The sequence below is a fragment of the Suillus fuscotomentosus genome, assembly GCF_016647785.1.
Source record: "Suillus fuscotomentosus strain FC203 chromosome Unknown F5891scaffold_62, whole genome shotgun sequence".
NCBI lineage: Eukaryota > Fungi > Basidiomycota > Agaricomycetes > Boletales > Suillaceae > Suillus > Suillus fuscotomentosus.
In genome coordinates, this window is record NW_024539574.1 from 168,661 (window position 1) to 195,585 (window position 26,925).

Below are 26,925 nucleotides of genomic sequence, written 5' to 3' on the forward strand. Positions count from 1 at the left end.
ATCTTGTGACGTGATGCGAGAACTGATCATCGGTTTATAGATCATCAAATACCTCGCCTGCATTGTCAATAGAGATCAGATCAGGGCATCCTATGAGCTTGGTCGAATGCTAGGCGGTGGAGAGGTCATCGGGAAACTTTAAATGTCGTGGGATGAGGTACTCGATCATGGAGATCACCCATTTGGTGAGTGATTTGCTTCTCATTCATGCACATATACTGACATCTCGTAGATCTATTCTTCCCACCCGTGCGCGGTGTCCAACCTTGCGTCACAATGAAGGTTGCCATTGTACATGCTTGCGATGATCAAAACGGCGTACTATTTGATGTGAGTGACCCCGCGTTCTGTCCTGTTAGGTCTTGGTGACGGAACGCCAACTATAGTCCCTCGTAGACTGCGAAATTGCTCGAGACACAGATGCTGGCCACGTACGAGTTGCCAGATACGTGAGACGCGAGAGGGTTTCTTACTTGAACGATGCTATAGAGCATTTTCAGTTGGTTCTGAACCAGTGTCCGGTCGGCCATCCAGACCGCGCAACGGCTCTCACCAACCTCGCGTGGGCCCGCCTTAAAGGCTACATCCGAGAAGATGTTCAAGACATCGATACTACCACTTCCCTCTTCCGCGACGCGCTTGCATTGCGTCCGCAGCACCATCCCGATCATCCCTTATCCCTATATAATCTCACCCAAGCGCTGGCTTGGCGCCACATCGGGAAAGGTACTGCTGCAGACATCTGCGAAGCAGCCCAACTGTATCATGAGCTACTGCCTCTCTGTCCAGAGGGCACGTACCTTCGTAGCATCGCGGCAGGGGAATTTGGTGTTGATTATGTGATCGACGAATGCAACAATCTTCCAACAGACGCATCCGATGCAGGCATCCACCTTCGAAGAGTCGTGCTCGAGCTCTGTCCTCTGGGCCATCGACTTCGTCCTGCAACCCTCGAGGAGCTTGCACTAGCAGTTGAAGCACGGTTTGATGAGCACGGCAGCATCGATGATCTTGACACGAGCATACAGCTTGGTCGTGAAGCCGTGTCTCTGTGTCCCGAGGGACATGCTGGCCGTCATACCTACCTGAACAACCTGGCCTTTTCACTCAGGTCCCGCTTTAGGCACCAAGGCAATCCTAATGACCTCGATGAGGCCATTGCTTTGTATGAAGAAGCACTGCACCTGTGCCCTGTTGGGCACGAATCTCATGATTCCTCATTGGGCAACCTAGGGGGCGCCCTCGTCGACTGTTTCTACGAACGCGGCGATATTGAAGACATGACCCGAGCTATCAGCCTCTATCGCGAGGCCCTGACGTTGCGCCCACCTGGGCATCCTCATCGTGACACCACGCTTCACAACCTTGCCCTCGCGCTCGAAAACAGATATGACAAATTGCAAGTCAGCGAGGATCTCAACGAGGCTATTGATCGGTATCGAGAATCCCTTAGATTAGAGCAGCTCGACCATCCAATGCGCCATAGAACTCTTTGCAATTTCAGCTCGGCGCTCTGCTCTCGTTTCACGGAAACTCAGGAGAATGAAGTTGTTGAGGAGGCCATTGCTATTTGCCAAGAATCATTGCGGGCTCTGTCTTTACTGCACCCGGACAGGTACTTCAGCTACCTTCACCTGCAGAAGGCCTATTTGTCTCGTCACCAGATTCTACACGACCCTACTGATTTGTCTCTTGCAGTGGAGAATTTCAGACTGGCATCAAGGCACCCTGCTCAGAGATTTCCATACCGCATTATAACAGCCCACGGATGGGTCGCCGCTGCGGAGACGCACAGTCATACATCCGCACTGGAGGCCTATCACACATGCTTCGACCTTCTTGACGGTCATTTGGCAACGCGATTATCGACAATTTCACGACGCGAAGCTGCTGCTGCCTTCAATGATATCAGATCGCTGCCTGTAGATGCAGCGTCGTGCGCTATCCGCAATGGCAATCTACGACACGCAGTCGAACTCGCAGAGCAGGGTCGTGGCCAGCAATGGTCGCTGGCATCTCGACTCAGGACTCCAGTTGAAGATATCGAGTCAGCAAATCCGACGCTGGCACACAATTATTTGGAGCTGAGCAAGCGCGTTTCCGATGCCGCACAGAGTTCTGCGGCAATCGGCGACAGAGCTGCTGCTGATCGGGTAGCGATAGAGTACAGGAGACTTACAAGGCAATGGGAAGCTTCCGTGGCTGAGATACGTGATGTTCCGGCGTTCTCGCGGTTTCTGCTCCCACCTTTGTACACAGACCTGCAAGCAGCAGCGCGCCAGGGTCCGGTCATCATCCTCATTGCGAGCCAATACTCACGCAGCGCCATCATCGTCCCGACGTCAGGAGAACCCCATCATGTTCCCTTACCGTCTGTCACTCTCGCAGATCTGACCAATCTCAAGGATCGCTTTACCAGGGCAATACGAGAAGCATCTCAGATGACCCCAAAGCAGTCGAGGACGGATCTAATAGTACTCTTGCGGATACTATGGAACGAGATCATGCTACCCATCGTCAACGTCCTCCGACATGATCTGAGACTAAAATACTGTCGAATCTGGCTGTGTCCAACTGCAGCCTTCACATCTATTCCTCTCCACGCAGCTCACCCGTTTCGAACGAACCAAGATGGCTCTAGGGAGCAATGCCTGGAGGATCTCTATATCTGCTCTTACACGCCCACACTTTCGGCTTTGGTTAGGTCTAGACAGATGATCAAGAAGCGCGTCACTCCATCCTTCGTGACAATCGGACAGGGTCAACCGGGTGCAGGGAAAGGCAAGGCGCTCTTGGCCGTCGACAGCGAGCTCGAGCTTGTCCATAAGCTCGTCCCTGCGACGGCCAAACACACTAGTATTTCTGGGGACGCAGCCACACGAGCAGGTGCGCTCGAAGCTTTGCAGCAGAACACCTGGGTGCACCTAGCTTGTCATGGCAAGCAGGACCCAAAGCAGCCTTACAATTCGCATTTCGTCATGAGAGACGAAAATCTGACGCTGCTCGATATCATGGAGATAGATATTCCGCACGCTGAGTTCGCGTTCTTATCAGCATGTCATACCGCCGTCGGAGATGAGGAGACACCCGACGATGTGATTCACCTCGCAGCTGGTCTTCAGTTTTCGGGGTTCAAGAGCGTCATCGGGACGCTGTGGCAGGTCGACGACTCTGTCGCAAAACACGTCGTCAAAGCCTTCTATGAGAATATGTTCCCAGATTTGAAGGATGGAGGTGTGATGGACTGTACGAAGGCGGCCTGGGCACCGAACCGTGCCACACACGCCGTGAAGACGACAGTGCCGCTGGAGCAGAGGATGGTTTTCGTTCATATTGGTGTGTAGTTCTACTACGTCGTATTGATGTCGTCTGGTACACATTTACCAGCTGTTGATCTGCGATCTGTTGTGAAATGACTCTCATATCATATTCTTGCGCTCTAGCTATCTTATTTTCGTATACCTCGTCGTCTTTTCGTTGACTAGAATGTTCGCTAAAGTTCTTGTGTACTCGACTTGTTCATTCATTGCCTCATCTTCTGCTTGCGTACTTGTAGATAGTGGGAGTCTGGCCAGTCAAGCCTACCAGTCATAATCCCAGAGATCTTTCAAGTTCCCAGCGTTAAGCCTTTCTGCACCGTGCAAATAATTGCATGTAAGACACGGCCGAATTTGAGTCGGTTTGGAGCCGGTTTGATGAACCCAGAAGGAATCTGTCTTCATGATTATGTTGCGGAGCCATATTTGGCTGTGTCTCAGGTGTTAACTGCCTTGACTGCCTTAGTGCTATTTTCAAGTAGTTTAAGGAACAAAAAGGAACCCGGTGATTTCCTGATGCCTACAGGTGGTGAGAGCACAAATACCAGGAACGACGCCTTACAATCAGCTGACAATGCATTGAAACTCAGCAAATAACTTTACATTATCATACCAATGGGAATTTCAACGATATTTCAACAACGGAGCATTGAAATAGGTGTCGCAAAGTTCCGACAGCCCAAGGTACTACCAACAGACTAATCGATAGTATGAAATTAGCTTGCGTTTCACAATCTATAAGGCACATCGAACCGTGGAGGTCATCCCTCAGGCCTCAGACCCCACTATCATCACCCCATCATGGCGCCTGACCTTTCTGACACTACACCGATCTCGCCCTCGAAGGAGCATGTCGAGTACAAAGAACTCGATGTCGATGTAGAATTCGGTGGTATAGAGGCACGAAACCAGCTGGAGCGCAGGTTGTTATTGAAACTCGACCTGCACATGTCAATGCTGGTCCTCATCTATATCCTCAATTTCGTGAGTAACCTCCCGTCAAGGCGCCTGATATATATCTCATTTGTGTACTAGATCGATCGAAACAATGCTAGGTATGCCCTTGTCATGAATAGCTGATGCATCATTCACAACACATCAAGTGCGGCACGCACACAGCTCACCACCGACCTCCATCTCGAGGGTCCACAATATGCGACATTGTTGTCTATCCTCTATGTCGGATATATTATTATGCAGGTCCCCTCCAATATGTTTCTCAATTACATCAAAAAGCCGTCGCTTTATCTGCCTGCTTGTGTGGTAATTTGGGGAGTCATATCGGCGCTGACTGGAATTACTACAAAGTATGACCGATCTTGATATCGACAGATGACCTACCATACTCCTCATAATAGTTTCGTTGGAGCGCTCCTGACGCGATTCTTTCTTGGCTTCATAGAAGCAGCTTTTTTCCCCGGCGCCGTGTTCTTGATTTCGAAGTGGTTCGTTAATCATCGAGTATTCAGCCGAAGTCCTGAAATTGAATGTGCAGGTACAAGAGAACAGAGATAGGTTCCAGATTAGCCATCCTCTTTTGGTAAGGGTACTACTATGCTGGTGGATGTATCTATTCATTGACAGCACCATTACAGCGGAAACATGATCAGTAACGCCTTCGGAGCTCTCATCGCATCAGGTATTCTTGCTAACATGGACGGCGTCCGTGCACAAGCCGCGTGGAGGTAATTCAATCCAGTTGATTCGTCAAAGGACTTTGTTGAGTTTCATTTACGAGGTGGCTTTTCTATATCGAAGGAAGCCTGACTGTCACCGTTGCGATAATTGCTGTCTTTGTTTTGCCGGACTTTCCAACGACAACAAAGTGGCTTACTGACGACGAGCGCCGGCTTGCACTGAAGCGTATGGAGGAGGATGCTGGTGTCGGAGACCAGTTAGAAACTGAGAACGGTGGCTTCGGTTACGGCTTTTACCTCGCCATCGGCGACTGGAAGGTGTGGTGGATCACAACAATAATGATTGCTCAGGTTATAGCGTTATCCTTCACTGGCTATTTCCCTACTCTGACTGCAACAATTGGCTACAACCCAACGGCATCGCTGCTCCTCGTTGCGCCTCCTTGGATATATGCTGCCATTTTCACATTCGTGTGGACCAGGTAAGCTGGGATATCGAACGATATAGGAACTGGTCTGAAGACCTCCTCAGACACTCTGATAAAACACAAGAAAGGTTCTTGCACATGAGCATTTCGAACCTCATTGGCATAATTGGATCCCTTATTTCGATATGTACCATGAACACTGCAGCCCGATACTTCTCTCTGTAGGCACATAAGGTTGATTTCGGACGTCTCGCTGATAGTGGCCTTCCTCAACAGCTTCCTCCTGGCGCAGTCCTATTCAGCAAATGTCTTGATGACCACGTGGGAGAGTAACACATTTGCGCGACCGCCGTCAAAGCGCGCAGTATGTTTTTCGCTTATCAATGCACTTGAGCAGCTAGGCAGCATCTCAGGGTCGTGAGTAGTCAATCGATTATTAAAATTTCATTGACGAAATAGATGGCAGGTACGTCTGGCCAGCTAATTGGGGCCCTACCTATCGATACTCTTATACCATTGTGATCGCTTGTAACGTTATCGTGATTACGATGACTTGGATTCTTAGACAGCATCTGAAGACATTGAACAAGAAGCTGGAGAGAGAAGAGCATGAGCAAGGGATCAAAGAGAAAGGATTCCGCTACGTTCTCTGAATCTTGGTGGTCTATTGATTTAAATTTCATCTGAATGAAGCTAACGGGTTCTCGTCTGTGTGAAGTATAGATATTCGAGGGACAATGGTCAGTGGTAGTGAAGAGGACCATAGTCTTCATTCGATTGACGAGTGATCTGATGGATACCGTTGGAGCAAAGGCCATTCTGTTGAATCCTGGAAGATGTGATGTATCTGACCAACCCGGATTCAAAGATAGTGCGTCGTCATCTCCCTGTCGATCAACAGAGTCAGATTAGTCGACATGATTGAGTCGGTGGAGCAAATTATGTACTTACTCCGTAGTTGACCCAGTTTTCTTGACCTGAATCACGACAGCCCGAGTAAAGCTATCGTCTGGGTCAGCCCCCTCCTCTCGAGTTCTGTCCAATGGTGAATGATATTTCATCATCACGTTGGAGTGCCTGGTGTGCCCTACGATCTTATGGCGCTATATCTGCACATTTATTATTTGCGCATCCCGCGGCTTGCGCGCTGTGCGTTTTCGTCAATCCAGAGTGGGCGCGTTTTAATCAAGAGGTTCCGCATTCCTGCACTGCGCGTTTTCGCCAATCCAGAGCTGGCGCGTTTGCTTGTTCAAGTCTCTACTAACCGAGTCATTCAAGTTGTGCGGAGCTAACTTAGTGGCTCACGCAGTATTATAGTTTTTTTTCTTCAAATACATACTGTTTTGATGGACCCACAAAATGAGTGAGACAACGCGTCCTTCATACTTAGTCATCAATGTTTGCATTCAAAGAGTGTGAAGTAAATCATGTATGTGACTCCTGCAAGACATCATTAGGTGAGGCATCGCGAGGATGCAAGGTATAAGTACGGAATGAGATGAGGATGAGGATGAGATAGTGGTATGTACTGCAACACACGAGAAATGACAAAAACTAGTACCAAATTAGCATGCCTGTCATCAACAAATACTAGACCCGGTCACTTGTCAAACATTGTTTGGGAAACGGTAACCGACCCTCCTCACATGAGCTACCGTTGCCCAGACGTATCAGGTTGTTTTTGGAATTTTCAATTTTAGTGTGAGATACTTTTACGCTGTTTTACCGTCATGTGACGTCCGGATTCGGCCGGATTTCTGGAACCCTTCTGTTTTTGGGGGTGGGCAAGTCTTTGTGTGCCGCTTTGCATTCTTTCTTGTCGCCAGCCAATGCAATCTATGTTTCGAGTTCCTTTCGACAAATGATTTACCAAACAAATCAAATTATCTTGTCGAGTCCCACCAGCTGCGTGTGAATCCATGACAAACAAGCAAATCTACAAGGAGGACAGTGCTAGTACTAAGAGACAGAACTTTGAAGCTAGTTTGTGTGCATGCATGTGTGGGGGTGGTGAAATGTCTGTGAGTCTTGAATGGTTGTGCTATGGATCAGTGTGTGCATGCGTGGATGGACAAGACTTCCTCTATCAACTTGGGAAGACTGAATGCAGGTTGTGATTGTCAGTGTGAGGCGGATGCTCAGACTTCTGGCTGGCCATTCTTGCTCGCTCATCCAGTGATTTCTCTGCATACCTCATGCTGGCGCTGGATTGTGTCGAAGAGTGGCTTGGCCCCCCAGTTTGCTTGAGGGTACTCCTCCAGAAACACTCCGTCATCTCCGTGCAGCCTGTCAGAAGAGGAGCAACGTGAATCCGAGTCACAGCCAAGGTCGAGCACCACCTCTTGAAGTCAGTGTGATGCACTGGTAGAACTCCATGGCGATGACCTTGCAGATGTTCTGCTTCATGCCAGTGATCGTGTGTATGGCACCAGTATACCACTCCTCCAGCCAGTCCACAATTGTTGTATCTTTACAGTGGTATATGCTATGGTTAACCTGGCACTGATAGCAGGCCTTGGTGCAGCATAGAGTGTGGATGTTGATACTAGTACAGAGACTACGAAGGTGTTTGGGAGAAGTTGTTGTTGTTGTTGTTGTTGTTGTTGTTGTTGTTGTTGTTGTTGTTGTTGTCTGGATTGTCCAAGTCAAAGAAGACCAAGGGACCCGAAGCTGAGGTATGCAATGACAAGTAGGGTGTGAGCAAAGACAATGGGCAGGAATGAGAGAGAGCTGTGTTGAAAATTTCCAAAGGTGCTTTGCAAGGGACCTCTCTTGAGGCTAATTGAGGGGCTGCAAGGTCACCCAAAAATTTTCCAAGTCAATTGAAAGGGACTTGCAATTGTGTCGCAAGTGGCTTACAAGGGGCTGTAAACATAACTTTGCAAAAATATGTCCCAATCTGTCCCTAAATGAGGTTGCAATCAGCCTGCAAGTGTCAATTGAGCCTCGCTTGCAAGATTTTCAGGTCCGCTTCCAAGCACTTCAAATGGGCTCGGTCAATTGAGGGCTTGCAACGCCTTATAAGGTATGCCAAGCAAAAATAACTTTTTCCAACATGATGTTGACCCCAAACCGGCAGGGTAACAATGTTTCATTCTAATATATTCAATAAGAAAATACTACTTACAGTATAAAGTCTGTTGTTATAGCGGGTACAACTCGACAATCAACACATATACCGAAGGGATGATCCATGTATTGACAAAGTAGCAGAATTTCGGACTCATCTGAGTTTAGAATAATATGTGTACATGTCGGTATGAACCGAAAATGTAATGCACACACCTTTGCATCTCCTATTGTCAGCAATAATGACAAGAACGATTCACTTAATCTCTCTCGCTCATATTCATATAAACATCAAAGTCTAGCATCCATGCAGATGAGCGTCTCAGTTTCTGCTTCCAGAGACTGAGACTAATCTTACCTGTTAGATTCTATCTGCACATCAACTCTGATCTCCAGACTTGTTGTGGTGTGAGTGGTGCTTGACCCAGCCTAAATGAGGCTTCTGACATGCCATGGTTGGGGCTTGACATGGTGGTGCAGAGTATAGAGAATGGATTGAACTTGACAGGGAGGTTGAGGCTTAATGAGGTGGGATGACACTTGACACTCCATCTGAAAACCAACATAGATGAACAGATTAGAGGTAATACAATAATACAGGAAGGATGCATACTAGTAGTGTGGACAGAGGACAAGCACCACAAATTTGGTGAGAAGTGAATACAGCACTATAGAGCCTGTACACACATAGGCAGACACTCATATGTTGATCATTAACTAAAATCCAAAGTTGTTTAGAATTTGTTACAGTATCACAGGCCTGTCACAACTGCACACACATCAATTTCACCTGGCCCAAGAGCTGACACACTTAAACACCTATCTCTACTCTCACGCTGTCTGTCTCACTTTATGATCATCCTTGGGAGCTGAAAAACATGCTGTCGAAGGCCTGTTTGCAGTACAGTACAGCAGGAAAGACTTATGACAGTCTTTATCTTGATTTCACCTGCTAAAATTTGTTGAATGGCGTGTATAATATCTGTCCTTGAAGTTCTTGTCTTCACTATTATTGACCTGCATCCTTGGAATGACGGATGACTTAATAGTAGATCTAGAATAATCTAATGTTTGGTTAGAAAGAATGCAAATCGGCACGCAAAGACTTGCCCGCCCCCAAAAGCAGAAGGGTTCCAAGAATCCGGCTGAATCCAGACATCATGTGACGGTAAAACGGCGTAAAAGTATCTCACACTAAAATTGAAAATTCCAAAAACAACCTGATATGTCTGGGCAATGGTAATGAGCTGGAGGTTAGTGGGCTTCATGGAATAGTGAGAATCCCAGGGATTGATCTGCTCCGGTGCAAAAGGGTCGTCAATGTGTGATCGACTGCGCCACAAGACATCCGCCTCACTGACTGACACAAATTCAGGTGGGGATGATAATGCACTCTTCGACTTTAGGAATTGAATGGCAGTACCAGCTGGCACTCCGAGTGGACTGCTACGGAACAACACCGTTTCTGGCAACAACAGCACAGGTTAAATTTTAAACAAGTAGCACGAATGGAAAACTCACTGAGGCTATTGGACTGAGCAAGTTGAGTCAACGGAAATGGCTGAGAGCCTGTCGATGGCCCAGATTCCATAAAAAACAAGGGAATGGCAGCTTGAACATCATTAGCTGATTCTGTTGAGTATGTAGTAAAGGATTGAATAATAATAGAAAACATAATGGAAGGAAAAACTCTACCCTGTTTAACTTTACTTTTCTTTCGAATTGCTCTCTGAACCTCCGATGGCGATTGCTCAGGGGAAAGAACTGTGCGAGTTTGTTTCACTGTTGGAACAGATGAGTACACACATCAAGGCCAACACCGAAAACTCACTGTTAGTTCTCTTTGGCAATACAACCTTCATTTTTCCTTTGCCTTTGGGATCCTCGACTTCAGCATCAGTCAACTCCAGTTCCATCAAAGAACTCGCAAGCTCATTGTCCGACTTGGAGATAAATGAATCATTGAGACTGTCCACGTCAGACAAAAGCACATCACTGCAATCATCGTGTTCGGAATCTGAACCAGCTACGACCGGTTGAGTGTTCCAAGATTCGTAAACATTGTCTGGAATCCAGTTCCGTGTGACTGATGGAATTGTTAGGGCAACATGCAGCGAGTAGTATGAGAAAGAAACAGGAACACACCAAACCACAGGTGACACTTGCTGACACTTGCTTTATCTCGGCCCTTGTGTTTCATTAGGTCAGTCCCAGTCGGAAATGCAACATCGACAACTGTTAATGTCTGTCCACTCTTGTTAAGGAGTCGCCAAATAGGCTTTTTGTCTTGTGTCGGCCATGCTAATGATCGTGATGGCACTCATCAGTAAAACCTCGTAATCATTTTCTGTTATTTTTCACTCGGAACTCTCATTTTTCCTGCTTTGATTGGATTTGAGGAGCCGTTCACACAACATGAAGACATGACAGAAAAAATTGAAAGAAGGCCACTCGCCCTCTTAATTCTACTTTGACACTCTTGAAAAGTCACTTATCAGGCATTGACAGTGGTGATAATAGAGCAAAGGGCATCACATTGTCCAATGGTAAAGTATGAAAAAGTGGTGTAAATAGAGCAAATGATGCATGCAAATGGCGACAAAGCGGTAAAAACAGTAGGAAAGGGCAAAATGAGAAATGCATGTAAATGAAGAAAAGGGGAATTAAAGGCGAGTAATGAAGACAGATGGCAGAACAGGCAAAATGCGATGGTACGAGGAGATGGATACAGCACGGAGTTATGAGTCAACATTAAAAAACACGCAGCAGGCAGTGTGAAACTGCAACTTGAATCTATATGGAATGATGTTAGTTCATTGACAAAAATAAATAAATAAAGCAACAGTTCATTACCACAACATGCAGCACCGGTCAATGTTCTCCTCCTCATCCTCATCATTGAGACTAATGTACTTCCGAAGGGCAGCATTGCCTGATTTCTTGAGCAGTTTCCGGGCCATCGATGTTGTCTCCCTCAGAAAGCTTTCTCCCTTTTTCTTGACACCAGTCACGTAGGAGGTGGTCACAGACCCCCAGTCATTGATAGAGAATGCATGTTCGGTAGTACTGTGATTGCCAGTGGCCTTATTGAAGGTCCTCAGTGTCTGCAGCTTGCGCTTCCTTTGTGCAGGACGCATATCGAGAGCATCCGAATCAATGTTGATGGCACCATCACTGAGGCACTTAATGGCGCGTTCAAGCTGTCAAAAAAAGTACAGCTATCAGTCATGTTTCTCATATGTCTCCAGTACTTACCAAAGCTGCACAAATGCCGAGAACACCAGCCATGCCAATGGAAGCCAATACATCCGTTTTGAGCGCAGTGACTTCAACATACACAATAATGCTATGAAGATGAGCAGTAGCGAAGAGTTGTAACATGAATGGGGACCAGAATGCTTGCATTGTGTCGATGTTGTCCATGTCCTCAAAAAGAAAAGTAAAGTCTTCCATAAGCGCTTGGCCAAGCTCTTTCGCGTCAGTGTCTTTGTTCAGGCATAGAAATCGATCATTATAGCAAGTCCTGTTGAACCGAAATTGCTGCGCCACTCTGCTAGATGCTGCGTGGCCTGATTCAAATTGTGATCAGTCAGTTAGTAATAGTGATGCAAGAAAAAACATGGGACCTACGACACCAAAGACAGAACCTTGAGTGTTTACCTTGTACTGGAGATCCAAATCATCATACACAACATCCATGATGCATTGGAGCGCATCGACGAGAGAATTATCTGATATCTGCCAGAGGTCATTTTGACTGCCGGCCCACAAATAAACAGTCGGGAGGAAGTGCTTAGGCCATCATTGATCCTGGCATTGAGGGGGAAGATCACAGTTTTGATAAGCTGAATGGGACTTGTACTGCTTCTCGATCCAGTAGCCAGGCGGTGCTGTAAGTGTTGATTTTGGTATAGTATCATCAGCCCCATCTTCGGTTTTGACCTTCTTTGCAGGTGGCTGCATTGTAGTGGATGACTTGGAGACGCCAACAGAAGTCTGTTGCAAGAATATAAGTAGTAGCCATTGTTAATAAATAAAAAAGGAACTTACGGGAGACGTCAAACGTACAGCCTTCTTTGCTGTCTTGGTTGTTTTGACGAAGCCTGTAGGCTTCGTCATACTATGATCCATGTTGAGAACCTCAATATCGTCATCCTCGTCTGAGGAATCCTTGAAGACTGGGACACAGTGTTTGGTGTCCACAGCGTTGTGCATCCTGTTCTTTGAGCGACAGAATACGAAACTGCTCAGGCTGTCACTGCTATCCTGAGACTTATCAGCCATATCCTCCTTGACATCCATTGTTGCATCGTTGTCCGCATCGGTTGGTGCATCATTGTCCGCATCAGTTGACGCATCATCCGAATCCTTCATGTCATCCTTCAAGCCCTCCATTGGAAGTGACCCGTCCGCGGTCAGCTCAGTAGGCACATCTATAATCTGTAGTGTCCACTTACTGCGTTAGAATTGAATGATATATTAAACTGCCACACACCTTAAGTGCGGATGGCTTTGGAAGGATGTCCGAGCGATCCTCTGAATCAAAAAGCTCATCGCCAAAGCCACCAATGAGAGCTTGAGAAGAATTAGCGACAACCTGAGGTGGGATTTTGTGCTGGCCGGAGCTGTGGTCACAATTGTTGCGGACATAGGGTGGGAGCCAGATAAGAAGATGGTAGTTGATGGCTCGTGCACTAAAGTCAGTCCCGTGACTGCCATATGAGGTGGCTTGGGAGTGCTTGATATGATGTCAGACCGGTCTGGTGAAACATCTTTAACCCAACCCTGGATGCGCCTCCCTAATGAAAACTTGGACTTGGTCCTGAAATTTGAGGTCAAATTAAGGAAAAGAAGTGTTTATTCGGTAAGCATCAACATCATGGTTGGAAAAGAAGTCTGGACGCACATCAACTTTCCTTTCTTGTCTTCAACACGTGCCCCTGACTGAGCTGCAAGAGCCGTGTCCTTCTCAGTCTTCTTCTTTGTCTTGATTCCATCGTCCTTCTGATTTTCTCGAGACCGAGCCTCAACATCCTCGCCTGGGTCAGTATCACGCAGCATTTGCGACATGCGCTCACTGGCCACAGTATCAGTTCCTACTCCCAGGAGTGCCTTATCTGCTTGAGCAGCAGGCTCTGACTTTTTCTTGACAGGGCGAGCATGGGGCCTTACTGCCTTTGGCTTCTTTGTCATGCTTTGCACCTTCGCCTTCTTCATCTCTTCCTGCATGGCAGACAGCCGCTGCAAACCCTCAACCGCGGCCAGTTCTTGAGCTTCATGGGTTTCCTGGGGGAGTTTGGTGTTCTTCTTCTTGGCTTGAGAACGTCGCTGACTTTGCCCTTCCAGGTCGGGTAAGCCTGGGTGTTTATTCGCATTTTGTGGGCGGGTGCGACACGGTTCATTGATATCAGTCATAACTGACAAGTAGCTAATTTTAACGGGTACTGCAGCACATGGGAGGGTGGAGAAGGGTGTAAGGAATCGGGTGGTTGGAGTTGAACTTTGAAGCGCTCGGTGCAAATTTGTAAGTTCTCATACTAACTTTAAATCACTTAACCAAACAAATGCCCATTCCAGCAGTGTCAGACTATCTTCGCCTCGTTATAACTGAGTGCACACCTGAAAATTGTTCATTATTCTAAGTGAGGTTTTTTGTCACTCATTTTCTCTTATATTCACCTGATACTACAGACCAAACGTCAATGAGAAGGCACGTGGATCCCTGGAGCCAGTCTTAGCGGCCCTACAGACAAGAAGGTATGTGAATCCTCAGAGATAGTACTGGCTATCCTTCTAACCAGACAGGCGCACAGATCCCCAGAGATAGTATTGGCCATCCTGCTGACAAACAGTCGCACCAGAGATAGTATTGGCCATCCTACCAATAAGACAGGTGCGCAGTCCCCAGAGATGGTACTGGACATCCTACTAACCAGACAGGTGCACAGATCTCCAATAGTATTGGCCATCCTACGTGCGGATCCCTACGACCAGACAATCAATCGCTTCGTCAGGCGCATCCGTGGGTCGATGACCAGACAATTAATTGGTTTGTCAACTTAAGTTGCAATGACCAGACAACTAACCACTTCATCAACAGAAATTGGAATGACCAGACAATCAATCGGTTCATCAACTGGAAGGTGTGTGGATCCCTTTGTCAGGCGCATCCGTGGGTCAACGACCAGACAATTAATTGGTTCATCAACTTTAGTTGCAATGACCAGACAATTAACCGCTTCGTCAACAGACATTGGAATAACCAGACAATCAATCGGTTCATCAACTGGAAGGTGTGTGGATCCCTTCGTCAGGCGCATCTGTGGGTCAACGACCAGACAATTAATTGGTTCGTCAACAGAAATTGCAATGAACAGACAATCAATCGCTTTGTCAACTGAAAATTGGCCATCCTGCCAACCAGACAGGTGCACAGTCCCCAGAGATAGTATTGGCCATCCTATTGACAACAGTCAATGACCAGACGATTAATCGGTTCATCAACTGAAATTGGCCATCCTACCAACAAGAAGGCGCGTATATTATTATTTTAATGAAGTACATAGACTTATTTGAACCTTAGTTACTGCAATGCCTGATAATATTCCTTGTACTCAAGTCCGTCGACGAGACTTCAGCATACTTCAGCTTCCGTGCGGAAGTTGCCCATGATGGTTCAAAACTGTTGCTGGCTGAACGAAACATTGTCTTGCTGCACACCCTGTTCCACCAGTAGTGCCTCGGGCCAGTCACTCCCCAGAACTCAATTTTGAAATGGATGTTGATGAAGGACGCACTGACTATGATATTGACATGGGCGATCCCCCACACCAACCGTCCCCTCAGCCAAACATCCACACAGAGTTTTTTGGGCCTGGCAATCATCTGTATAGGAACTACCACATGGGTCTCAATGGTATGTTCATTTGCTGGCCAGTTTTATCTTATTTTTCACACGATGGTAGGCAAACAATGTGATGCAGATGGTATATATCTCCCTCCTGGCACTCCTCCTCCTCCTCCTGAGAATGTAGCCTCGGACGACTGGACACCCTTTCATAGCCGTGCGGAATTTGAAACAGCGGAGTTTCTGTACACGCAAAATCAGATGTCGGCTGGTCAGATCAACCGACTGTTGGACTTATGGGCATCTACCCTCGCAAAGCACAATGACAGGCCACCATTTGCAGATCACCGTGATCTTTACACAGTCATTGATAGTTCACCCTTTGGAGACGTGAAATGGCAATGTTTCATGGTGGCCTATGACGGTGAGAGACCCGAAAATCCCAAGCCCTGGATGGATGATAAGTACGATGTATGGTTCCGTGACCCACGTGAGGTGACACGCAACATGCTTGCCAACTCAGCATATGCTAATGAATTTGACTACCGCCCATATCGAGAATACTCTACAGAGAATGATCAGCGTCAGTGGAAGGATTTCATGTCAGGCGACTGGGTGTTACGATGTTAGTCGCGTGCGGATTGGGATAATCTAACAGCGACGATAACGACAGTGATACCTCGTGCTGAGAGTCCAAGGTCGGCTCCTACAGACAAGTAAGAGTTGCGTACGCTAGCGGAGGCGAGCAATAATAGCGGTTACAGGCAGAAGGGGTCTCAAGTCCTTCTGAGGTGCTGGTCGAATGTCAAGCAAGTAGCTTTGGCAAGACAAGGAGTTCAAGGTAAAACCCAGTAAGATTAAAGTAAGGAACATCCACTTTAATCTATCGACCTTATATAAGGCTACTCTATCGTATCTAAGCTCAGCTTGAAGCTGGGTTCTAAGTGCTTATCTATCGAGTCAGAGATACCATGCATGAGGCAGGCTTCTATCTAAGATAAGGACCGTGAGGCATCCTTCTATCAGTACATGAGGCAATCAAGGGGCTTGCCTTCTATCTTGATAACATAAATAGGTCTTCCAGACCTATGTCGTCATAATCATGTAAGCAATCCAGACCGCTTATCTAATCCGGCATCTTCCGGGTTTCTCTTCTAGTCTTTATCTGTCATCAAGGCCTAAAGGCCTAGGTATCGTGTTGTTGCCGTGCAGGGTGGCAGAGGGCATATCTGTAGCTGGGGGCTCACGTCATGTTACTGTAACACTGGGCCTGGGACCAGGCAGTAAGTACTTGACTTTCCTTCGATAATGGCTGCTAAATCTGTGTCTAGGACAAAATTGCTAAAGATCCAAAGACGCCTGGCTTGATGTTCGTCCCTATCATCCTCGGTAGTGACAAAACAACTGTTTCAGTCGGTACAGGGAATAATGAATATTACCCGCTTTATGCATCAATCAGGAATATTTGCAACAATGTTCGATGAGCCCATCATGATGGACTAGCGATTATTGGGTTCTTGCTATGCCAAAAAGTATGTTGCAGTGTGAACTCTTCTAGTGTATGCTAATTTATGGTCACAACACATTCATCCACTCTGCACTCACGCCTGCATGCACAGCTACAAAAGAACATGCGGATGAGCCAACCTTCCGAAATTTTCATCGACAATTATTTCACTCGTCACTCTTGAAGATTCTCAGTTCACTTAAGCCAGGCATGACGACACCCGAAGTTGCACATTTTGGAGATGGTCACTACTGGCGAGTTGTATATGGGCTAGGACCTTACATCGCAGACTACGAGGAGCAAGTACTATTGACGTGTATTGTTCGCAGTCGGTGTCCTAAGTACGTATCTATCATTTCATATGTTTTTTACCTTGTAACTAATACCTCTACAGATGTATGGCACCTTGTGCCAATCTTGATCAAGACTCGTTGTGTTGTTGCCGTGACTATGTAGAGGCGCTTATTGAAGAAGGTCCCTTGGGTAACTTGTGGAATGAAGCAGGGATAGTTCCAGAACTTGTGGTATGTCAATCGGTATGCTCTTCACAGGTCATCAATACTAATTATTTCAACAGCCATTACAAACGACTTCCCCCGAGCCGATATATACCAAATGATCTCACCCGACATCCTCCATCAGCTCATCAAAGGCGCCTTCAAGGACCACCTTGTGGAATGGGTTGAAAAATACCTCAGACACGTTCATCCAAAACGACGTGCAGAGCAAATTTTAGATGATATTGATCGCAGGTAAGCTTATCTAGTGTTTATATTACATATGATCACTCACTGTATATTAGGATTGCCGCTGTGGCCCCATTTTCAGGCTTGTGACGATTCCCTCAGGGACGCGGCTTCAAGCAATGGATGGGAGATGACTCTAAGGCCCTGATGAAGGTAATTCACGCATTTTGAGTCTCACCTCACCATAGAACTTACTAATTCAACAGGTCTATTTGCCTGCAATTGAGGGTCATGTACCTACTGATATCGTGCATGCCTTCTGTGCACTCCTAGAATTTTGCTACCTCGTTTGCCGCAATATTATCACAGAGGATGTTCTAGTTGAGATCGAAGATGCACTCTCATGGTTTCATCATTATCGTGAAATCTTCAAGACATCGGGTACTATTCCTACCTTCTTGCTGCCTCGTCAACATTCACTCAAGCATTACATATAAAATATACGACTTTTTGCTGTGCCCAATGGCCTCTGCTCATCGATTACTGAGAATAAGCACATCAAAGCGGTCAAAGAACCTTGGAGACGATCGAGCTGTTTTTGTGCGCTTGGTCAAATGCTATTGATCAATCAACGGCTTGACAAAATTTCAGCAGCACGAGTTGAATTCACACGTTGATGGATGTTAGCTGGCACCTGCCTCTCAGCAGCTATGAATGCCTTAGGTAAGTCATTCGGTTTATACTAGTACAAGATGTCCCAAACGCTAATGTACATAATAGTTCCTGGAATAATACCAGCAACAGCAACACCAGCAACTGCAACAACTCCAGCAACAGCAACACCAGCAACCACAACAACACCTGCAACAGCAACAGCAACACCAGCAACAGCAACAACACCCACACCCGCAACAGCAACACCAGCAACAGCAACAACACCTGCAACAGCAACAGCAGCAACAGCAACAACACTGGCAACAGCAACAACACCAGCACCTGCACCAGCTGCACCTTTGCAGATTAGTATTGATGGGGACCTCGAAATTGATGACGGACCAACCGTTTTACAAGCCTTCGTGCAGCTGGCAAAAACCCCCGTAATTTTTCATTTATCTTCATTTTTCAATATTCTAACATACTGTACAGAGTGGAAAAAGCGTGCTCAAACTGTCCCTGCACTCGCTGAAGAACTCAGTATACCTCGTCTTCCTGACCTCCTTGTACAGTTTTTATTCCAACAATTACACCCTGATGATCACCGCGACCCATGTGATGTACCTCTTGCGGAATGTCCTCGCTATCTCAACAAAATATTGGTTTTTAATTCAGCCTCACCATGCTTCTATGCGCCCAGTGATTTGAGCAGTAGCGGTGGCATGCGCACTGAGCACATCTGCTCTTCTCCATCCTGGCGCAATGAGCACTCGCGCTACGACTGTGTTTTTGTAAACACAGACTCTGATTTACCTGGCATGTGAGGCCTCGAGGTTGCTCGAGTTCGCACTTTTTTGTCATTCAAGTATCGGGGTAATACATATCCCTGCGCCGTGATACACTGGTTTGACAAGGTTGGCAACACTGCAGACGAAGATACGGGAATGTGGATCGTTAGTCCCGCAGGTGGCGCATCCAAGCACGCTGTCATTCACATTGACGCTATCTATCGTGCTGCGCATCTCATTCCGGTGTATGGCATGGAGTTTTTGCCTCAGGGATTCAAATGCCACGACTTGTATGACACATTTCGAACTTACTATGTGAATAAGTATGCTGACCACCATGCATTTGAGATTGCATTTTGACAATACTTTATTTACTATAGCTATTGTACACACTTTGAATGTATACTACTATTATCTCTCTGAACATGTATTATTTCTCCTTTGCACATTAAACTCTCTTAACCACCTTGGAGAAAAATCAGCAAAATGTCTTATCACTCCTTAGATTGATTTTCACACCTTAGCACTCGCACCAAGGTGAAAAAGTGACATAATGACGGAAAATGATTACGAGGTTTTACTGATGCTGATGGTCGCTTCTCAACTGGGATATCCAGAAAATTGAATACCTTAGGAAACCAGCTTTGTAACTGGCTGGTGATCTTGTGGTAGGACCATCCGCTATCGATGATAAATTGCTCAGGCTGGTCAAGGTAACAACCCTGGTTCTTCATAGCCTGGATTTCATTCTGGCCATTCTTGGTTGGGGCCTTAGGTGCTCTGATGAGACCGTTTCTCTGGAAAATGCTATGAATTAGTGGGTTTAGTAGACTATTGATTGTCTTTGACTAACATCGACCCCGCAAGTCAATAGAGCAATTGATGCGACACGAAAAGTGTTAGCTCCGGTCGTGGAAAGGTTAGACATAGTGCTCCTGTGTGCTTGGCTTCCAATTTTACTAGGTTGCAGTGAGCTACTCATAGTATCCTTGCGATCCTAGAAGCAACTTCAGTATTCGTGTAAACTAATCTTCATGCACTAGCCGATGATCCCATACCTTTCGCAAGCCCGACGACACTGGGCCCTTAGCCAGCTTACTGTAACCAGAAAGTCAGGTGGAAGAAAGAGTCGATAAGGCTTCCTCTCAGGCATTGGCAAGTGGTACACCAGCTTCAGTGAGTTGCTTGGTGGTGGACAACTTTTCATTGACACTTTTGCCACCACTAGCGATTCGGTCAAAAATATCCTTGACGACAGCTGAGGTATTGCCAAGTCAGCGAGGCTGTTCATCCTCTTGAACTTCCAGTGGTTTGCCACTCCGAGTCGATGCCTTGTGAGGGTGTTTGCTGTGACCGTGACCACACTCCACACAGTGGCCTTCATCCTGCGACCGAGCAAAGAATTCTTCGCAATCGCACACTTGACTGTCAGATTTTGAACCTCTATAGAAGTGCTCCCAGTCCATAGCATTGCTCTTGGAATCCATGCAGAGCGATAGTACTAGTGGGAGAAGGTGGAGAAAGACTTCACACGGAAGAGGAGACAAAAGATGGAAACGACTCGGACTTGAAGAGGATAGTCAACAGGTACTAGATAGTGCAGTTTATATGTACAATTTGAAACTTATGACATTCTGCCTGCCTTCTGGTTGACGTATTGTCCAAGTAAGTATTTCAAGAGTAATAACTACTACGACTCTCATAAGTTTAAGTTACTCTTGCCCAGCCACTAAAAAGTATGACAACACTAGTAAGGCCTGACACCATAGCCTCGCCTGGTTGAACCAGCTTGGTTTGGCGAGAGACACGTGTAGTTCTTTCGACCCTCGTTGGCCAACAGGGATAGCCTCAAAGATTGGATACTCGTCGCCTTCCCACTCATTTCCTGCTAGCCTGCAGTTGCACGGTGTTATATCCTCAGCTATGACTTCGATAAGGGTGGCAGAGAATTGCTGGCGTGTTTCGTCATTGACGAAAGGACTGATTTGCAATGGAACACTGATAGCATTGTGGTGGATATGGTGTCATTGTTGATCGTTGATAGCCTGTACCATAGTTAGAGGCTCCTCTTCATTATCACTTTCTTCTTCATCAATTGGATGCCCCACTCCACTCTGATGTTGTCGTCGAGTCATAGTAGGGCCATGTACCCCATAGTGTTCTTCAATCATGTCAGGGTGGACCCCTTCGCAGTCATCATGATACACCCTGAACTGGATTTGACCTAAGAAACGTAAATCCTGGGTCACAATGAGATAATTTGTCAGTGTCACATAAATGTAAAACGACGCATTTACCTTAGGGCTCTTATCATTGGTGTCAGGACCACATATCGGATGACAATTCCATTCCGCCCAGAAATCCAAACAATCTTGATTGATTTCATTGAGGAACAGAGTCTGGAGCAACCAGATATGACTAGGGCTGTGAGGGTTGAGCCTGTGATGGTTTTCAAGTCGAGTGAAAAACACTCTCCACCTCCTAGCGAACTGCATGCCAACTTCAACCCATAGACACTCGATCCACGAATTCCATGTAGAACTTGTCCAGAATTAGTACCTAACATAAAGCTGCAGAACAAACACATTACAACTCACGATCCCCACATGAAGGACGCACGACGTGGTCCATTTCACATTATCATATATGTTGCAACATCGAGATTCTCTCCTCCACGATCTCCTCGCACACGAGAAGGTGTTCCGAAGTTTTGCATTGCATGAATGAACAGTTCCAAAACTGTGCTGGAGCGATTGTTGTTACTTGCTCGAAGTCCCATTATCTAATAGACATATAAATTAGAGTCAGTAATCAATGCAAATGCGTTAAAAAACACATCACACCATTCTATAAAACCTGTCAATGAACCCATGAATCATGATCCCCCATCGAATTAACTTATGGTGGCCATCTACATGCCATAACGCATTGGGGCGCTTCACATGGTATTTCCGTCGACGTTTGACCTGTCGATCTCGCAGGACTTGGCCTAAGCCATCAACCCTGCGAAGCGACTCTACTACTTGTCGATGTTGCACCCGGAGACCATGTCTGCGAAGATACCCAACAATGTACCGGATACCTGAATCGGGTCGCTTTTTCTTGAACTCCTTGATGAGGAGATCAAGATCAGTATTGGTAAGATCGGAGTACTTTCTTTCAACACCGTGGTGTTTCATATAGAGTCGCAGCGTGTTCCTGTGGACTCCTAGCATTTTGGCAAGTTCTGTAAGTCTAATTTGACGTGAATTCGAGACCGCTTTGGAAAGGAACGCAAGGTCGATGGATTTTTTTGGACGACCTGGACGACCTGTATGCAGCAATGACACTGGTTCTGGAAATGCAATGTTGGTGTCCATTCTGGGATTCACGCATAGTCAACAATCATTCAAAATGAGATAATACGACTCACAAATTTCGAGTATTGTGTCGAAACGACAACAATTGAACAGAGAGATCTCCAAGCGAGGTTGCTGCACAAGTCAGCCAATCATGCATATCATGCCCCTGTGGGTCATGCGCAAGTGCTTGGAGCAGGGGTATAGCATCTCCAGATACAGCCTCTAAGTGAAATGTAAGTTGAAGGGGGTCGGCGTCCTCTTGATGCAGAATATGATAGGCCCGTTGGTAGATGTCTGACAATGTATTGTGAGCAGTAATAAAATTTGCTGACCATGGAGCTTGAGTTGGCATGCGAGATGGAAATGGCAGAAATGCCTGTGGTGGTATAGGCATCACGATCACTGCAGAAACAAGATTTAGAATGAATCGGCATTCAATAGAATCATAGAGTAGCGTACATATTAGCAGGAAGTTGAAATTAGATGAAGGCAGTCCAACTATAGTTTGACTGCCTTTGTCTAATTTCAACTTCCTGCTAATATGTCGACAGAGTTTGTTGTACCAACTTGACACCCAGTCTATTACTTTAATGCGTCCAGCCACATCTTCCAGGTGAGTTTTATTCATCGATCAAATTATCGTACTAATTTGAAAACTTTCCATTGACAGGTAGAGAATACACTATACAAACTCTGTAGCTCAATCTTATCTGTGTCTTCCAATGTCTTTCGTGATATGTTTTCTACCATGGAGAATTCTAGGCAACCAGAAGTAGATGGCATGTGTGATGAGAAACTGATTCACCTCAATGGAATATCTCGGGAGACGTTTGAGTTGTTTCTTGAATTCACGTTTGGAAGGTATGTTGATATTTTATGTTTTTAGTCAGTAACTGAACTGTTTGTCACGGTAGAATGCGTACGGGATCTCATAGCATCGATGAACTCTCGAAATTTCTCCATTTCTGTGACATGTATCAATGCTCCCATGCATGCGAATTCGTTATTTCCCGCATATCTTCCGCACATTACCGTTTCCACCCAGCTAAGTTAATCAACCTCGCCATTAAATACCACGTCCGCTCCATCTTTCCATATACTTTTCAGCAACTGGCAGAAACCCCAATCACTGAGCTCACTCATGCCCACCAGGAGTTGATGGGCAACAAAGTTTTTTTGAATGTAATTTATGTTCAGGCTGCGCTTGATAGTCACCGCCAGATCATAGCTGCGGAGGAACTGAAGATCTTGATGCACTCGAATGAGTGTCAAGACCCAACTGGTTGCAATGAGGACTGGCACGCAATTTGGTGGAATGGTACGGGCCGGTTTCTTCTTGATGGTAGGAATCCACAGCCATATGACGACACCGTCAAATGCTTCAAGGAACTGCAGTTTGGATGTGTCAGTGAAGGATGCAAAGACCTCATGTTCAAGATTCTCGATCAGGGAGCAGCATTCAAGCACGCCCAACAATTTCTTTCCGAGACTTGCAGCTTCCTAGTAGAGAAACTGGTTTTCGAGCCTGAGCCTCCTTCGCCATAGTCTTACTAGTACTCATGTTAGTTTTACTCATGTTCAACCACAAGGACTTCATTCATCGTACGACGTAGACTTGTCGTGTTCAATTGTATAGAGTGGTGTTTGTACCAGTACAAATACTATACTGCAGTGGTCCGAGTCTCAAATTGCTTGAAGGAAAGTAGATATCATAATTATCATGGCGGCAACTTCAAGTTGAGTTTTGAGTCCAATCAAGATGCGCCAGCTCTGGATTGGCGAAAACGCGCAGTGCGGGAATGTGGAACCTCTTGATTAAAACGCGCCCACTCTGGATTGATGAAAACGCGCAGCACGCAAGCCGCGGGACGTGCAAATAATAAATGTGCAGATATAGCGCCATACGATCTATCAGATTGATGTTATTGTTTTGCATGAATCATAAACATCGGTATTAAGTTGTCGCCTATGCCTCTGTTAAATGCGAAGTGTTAGATCAACCTGTTCAAGTTGGGGTAGTCATACCACATATGAGTCAAAAGAGCCTATTCATTGTCTCTGTTTGGGCAAACATCATAGTTTCTCAGAAAAACAGATATGAGTGAATGTTTGTAGACCAGTAATGCCAGGTGGATTTGGTGAGATGTTGAATTCTTGAATTGCGATGTCAAAATGCAAAGGTAATGCTGCTGCTACCGTATGCGCAATGTAGTCAAATTGCAGAGCTTGGTGAGCTTCAGTTGCTGTGTTTAAAACTGGTTATGTAAGAAAAATGTGAAATTGCAGAATCGCCTCCCGATCAAGAGTAGTTGTTTGTCAAGAGCCTTTGATCCAAACATCAATGCATCACGTACATATGCGCAAAGACAAGAGGTTCATCGTGCAAAATGATCGACGTGTTCCAAAACGGTCAGGCCCGAACTCAGGTGACAGAAATGCTGAAACGTGCACGGTGCTTCATCAGTAAACTAATATGCGCTGTACAGAACTGTACAGAACTGGACAGCACCCAAGGGTGACAGCTTGGTCCCTTTGTGACAGTGACTCACAGATGCACCCGTTCTGTGCCGCACTGCACAGAATCTCACAGGCACTCCAGTGACTGTCTCGTGCACAGAATATGTGCTTAAACTTAGGTGTCACTCTGCACAGAGGCTTACAGACCTCCTTGTACACAAAGCTCAGCCAGATATGTAGTAGCATAATAATCATATTGATAATAGAATGATAAGCGAGATAACAGAATGCAGTAAACAAATGTAGGAAACAGAAATACTTGGACATGTGAATATGAAGCATCAGTCAAGAATGATCTGCAGGTGGTCATGTCGAGCCCCCGCAGCTCTGTCGACCCTCAAACTTGCGGTCCTGTATGGATAACATTAGTATCAAATAAGACACACAAACACAACATTCTCGCCATCCAGCTTCAGCCCACTCTCGCAGTTGCGCCAACAACCTAGGGCCATGGTACAGATCCTGAAGGATGGCCTTGAGCATTTGGACCATTTTGGAGTAGATAGGGCCATATTCCCTTGCAGTAAAATTCGGGTAATATTTGCTGTGGCTGTTCTTCGTGAGACCATCGAGAACGCAGTTGTACTATAGAGAGAAAACTTGAATCAATATAGTATAATGTTGAGTAGGGGCAAAAATACTACCGCTGCGCTGACCAAAGCCAGACATGACACAGGCAATTGGTTGCGGAATATGTCCGGTTGCCTGCGTGCGATTCGGTAAGGTCCCATGTAAAAGAAGATGATGACAGTGTCATGAAGTGCGGGATGAGCAAAATTCCTTGTTTTACCCTAGAAAGATTCTCTGAGAATAGACCCTATAAGCGCAAGATCACTTACATATTCATCTAATCCAAAGTGTAGGAAGAGTGACCCTTCCAGTAAGTCTGCAGCAGCGTGTTCTACCCACTCTGCACGTTCTTGAATGGGGACTGAAGGCGGGGGAATGAGCGAGTATGATTGGGGTGCAAGGCTCATAGTGGATTTCTTCAAGTTGGATCGCCAGGTTGCAAGATCATCGTACAACTGTAGTATAGATCTGAATCAATGAGAGCAGCAGGAATGTGAGTTTTACGCCTACCAGCCGAGCCATGTTAGATTTCTGTTGCGGCCAAATCCCTAAATTGCGACATGAAACGGATTGGTTTTAAGAGGGAACAAATGCTCACCGGCTTCAAATTGTTTACCATCCTGGTCCCATGTAACTAAGACTGAAACAAGAACCTCGCTTACAGACGACGGTAAATTGGCAACTAAAGCTGGGAAGGGATTCTCCAGGGCATGTTGCACACAACATTCTCCTTTAGTATCCTCAAGAAAACATTTCCGTTGCGGACCATACCATGCTAGTTGAGTGGGTTTTGGCCTGTCAAGTTTCCTCAATTGTTTAGTTTTAGACCACTGGGTTGGTTGGTCCTTGTCAGACTCGACTTGATGCAACAACTCGAGGGTTTCAGGATTGGGAAGGCGTGGCCGGCCATTCTTCTTGTGATGGTGTCTTAATACGTCATTGGGCTGCGACATCATGATCTATAAAGAAAAAGAGTGAGCCTCGTGAAGGATGAGTTCCATCGCCTCACCTGAACTTCCTGTGGCTGTGGCTGCATGTGCAAGGTATCCGGAGGAATCTTGAAAAGCAAGTAACTGTCAGCACAATACTGGCAAGTCAACCCGTCATACCTGTGAACTGTTGGACCACCGGATGGACAACGTGGAAGGATTAACCGCATGTGAGACACTGGTCTGTGCAACTGCATCATCTTCATCGCGGGAATATTGAAACTCAAAGTCTGGTGTAAGAGGATGAGTGACTTGAGGTTGCGAAGGAAGCTCTTGCCCACAAAATCCTGTGATTGGTATTCATAAGAATGTTCGAAAGACAAGGGTAGAAGGCGACTAATCCTGGTAGTTTTCATCTGAACACGCAGGAGAATCGCAAACACATTACCTGGATGTTCAGTGTGACGTCCACCAACCTCTCCCCAGCCAAACTGCCGGTGACTCATCTCCTCCTCCTCCTCCTCCTCCTCCTCTTCCTCCTGTTCTTCATCGTTGTCGTCATTGTCATTGTCATTGTCATTGTCATTGTCATTGTCATTGTCATTGTCATTGTCATTGTCATTGTCATTGTCATT

General features: G+C 46.1%; 10 protein-coding genes across 10 annotated transcripts; 4 read left to right on the plus strand and 6 right to left on the minus strand.

Moving 5' to 3' along the window:
- Positions 1-142: 142 nt before the first annotated feature.
- On the plus strand, positions 143-3,344 carry F5891DRAFT_1193806 (CHAT domain-containing protein; the record flags this gene model as incomplete). Its single annotated transcript, XM_041367821.1, has 3 exons — positions 143-185; positions 233-330; positions 387-3,344. The coding sequence occupies 3 exons, from the start codon at positions 143-145 to the stop codon at positions 3,342-3,344; spliced, it is 3,099 nt and encodes a 1,032-aa protein (XP_041221372.1).
- A 423-nt stretch (positions 3,345-3,767) lies between these two features.
- Positions 3,768-6,035, plus strand: F5891DRAFT_1280974 (MFS general substrate transporter; the record flags this gene model as incomplete). The annotated part of the gene is made up of 11 exons (XM_041370440.1): positions 3,768-3,846; positions 3,908-4,301; positions 4,353-4,372; positions 4,421-4,624; positions 4,676-4,762; positions 4,813-4,857; positions 4,913-5,002; positions 5,056-5,436; positions 5,487-5,603; positions 5,659-5,799; positions 5,849-6,035. The coding sequence occupies exons 2-11, from the start codon at positions 4,119-4,121 to the stop codon at positions 6,033-6,035; spliced, it is 1,455 nt and encodes a 484-aa protein (XP_041221373.1). The 5' UTR covers positions 3,768-3,846; positions 3,908-4,118.
- A 3,480-nt stretch (positions 6,036-9,515) lies between these two features.
- On the minus strand, positions 9,516-10,876 carry F5891DRAFT_1193808 (uncharacterized protein; the record flags this gene model as incomplete). Its single annotated transcript, XM_041367822.1, has 6 exons — positions 9,516-9,916; positions 9,973-10,083; positions 10,147-10,233; positions 10,283-10,537; positions 10,597-10,752; positions 10,813-10,876. 6 exons carry the CDS (start codon positions 10,874-10,876, stop codon positions 9,516-9,518), a joined length of 1,074 nt encoding a protein of 357 aa, XP_041221374.1.
- Positions 10,877-11,300: 424 nt separating this feature from the next.
- Positions 11,301-12,150, minus strand: F5891DRAFT_1193809 (uncharacterized protein; the record flags this gene model as incomplete). Its single annotated transcript, XM_041367823.1, has 3 exons — positions 11,301-11,651; positions 11,707-12,020; positions 12,078-12,150. The coding sequence occupies 3 exons, from the start codon at positions 12,148-12,150 to the stop codon at positions 11,301-11,303; spliced, it is 738 nt and encodes a 245-aa protein (XP_041221375.1).
- A 102-nt stretch (positions 12,151-12,252) lies between these two features.
- Positions 12,253-13,866, minus strand: F5891DRAFT_1193810 (uncharacterized protein; the record flags this gene model as incomplete). The annotated part of the gene is made up of 5 exons (XM_041367824.1): positions 12,253-12,447; positions 12,502-12,891; positions 12,947-13,163; positions 13,208-13,273; positions 13,358-13,866. 5 exons carry the CDS (start codon positions 13,864-13,866, stop codon positions 12,253-12,255), a joined length of 1,377 nt encoding a protein of 458 aa, XP_041221376.1.
- Positions 13,867-15,409: 1,543 nt separating this feature from the next.
- Positions 15,410-19,293, plus strand: F5891DRAFT_1130500 (uncharacterized protein; the record flags this gene model as incomplete). The annotated part of the gene is made up of 14 exons (XM_041364539.1): positions 15,410-15,913; positions 16,579-16,581; positions 16,630-16,773; positions 16,941-17,146; positions 17,200-17,333; positions 17,383-17,557; positions 17,608-17,617; positions 17,654-17,704; positions 17,758-17,959; positions 18,056-18,163; positions 18,197-18,218; positions 18,516-18,588; positions 18,640-18,936; positions 18,979-19,293. 14 exons carry the CDS (start codon positions 15,410-15,412, stop codon positions 19,291-19,293), a joined length of 2,244 nt encoding a protein of 747 aa, XP_041221377.1.
- Positions 19,294-20,957: 1,664 nt separating this feature from the next.
- F5891DRAFT_959664 (uncharacterized protein) lies at positions 20,958-21,485 on the minus strand (the record flags this gene model as incomplete). Its single annotated transcript, XM_041375666.1, has 1 exon — positions 20,958-21,485. A coding segment is annotated over one exon (528 nt), but the record flags the coding sequence as incomplete, so codon positions are not given.
- Positions 21,486-21,959: 474 nt separating this feature from the next.
- F5891DRAFT_922032 (uncharacterized protein) lies at positions 21,960-22,160 on the minus strand (the record flags this gene model as incomplete). The annotated part of the gene is made up of 1 exon (XM_041373800.1): positions 21,960-22,160. A coding segment is annotated over one exon (201 nt), but the record flags the coding sequence as incomplete, so codon positions are not given.
- Positions 22,161-23,022: 862 nt separating this feature from the next.
- F5891DRAFT_1193813 (uncharacterized protein) lies at positions 23,023-23,819 on the plus strand (the record flags this gene model as incomplete). The annotated part of the gene is made up of 2 exons (XM_041367825.1): positions 23,023-23,135; positions 23,189-23,819. 2 exons carry the CDS (start codon positions 23,023-23,025, stop codon positions 23,817-23,819), a joined length of 744 nt encoding a protein of 247 aa, XP_041221380.1.
- A 1,278-nt stretch (positions 23,820-25,097) lies between these two features.
- On the minus strand, positions 25,098-26,796 carry F5891DRAFT_983981 (uncharacterized protein; the record flags this gene model as incomplete). The annotated part of the gene is made up of 10 exons (XM_041377386.1): positions 25,098-25,142; positions 25,182-25,376; positions 25,448-25,582; positions 25,631-25,816; positions 25,872-25,909; positions 25,960-26,049; positions 26,128-26,320; positions 26,371-26,418; positions 26,471-26,637; positions 26,739-26,796. The coding sequence occupies 10 exons, from the start codon at positions 26,794-26,796 to the stop codon at positions 25,098-25,100; spliced, it is 1,155 nt and encodes a 384-aa protein (XP_041221381.1).
- Between the last annotated feature and the right edge of the window lie 129 nt (positions 26,797-26,925).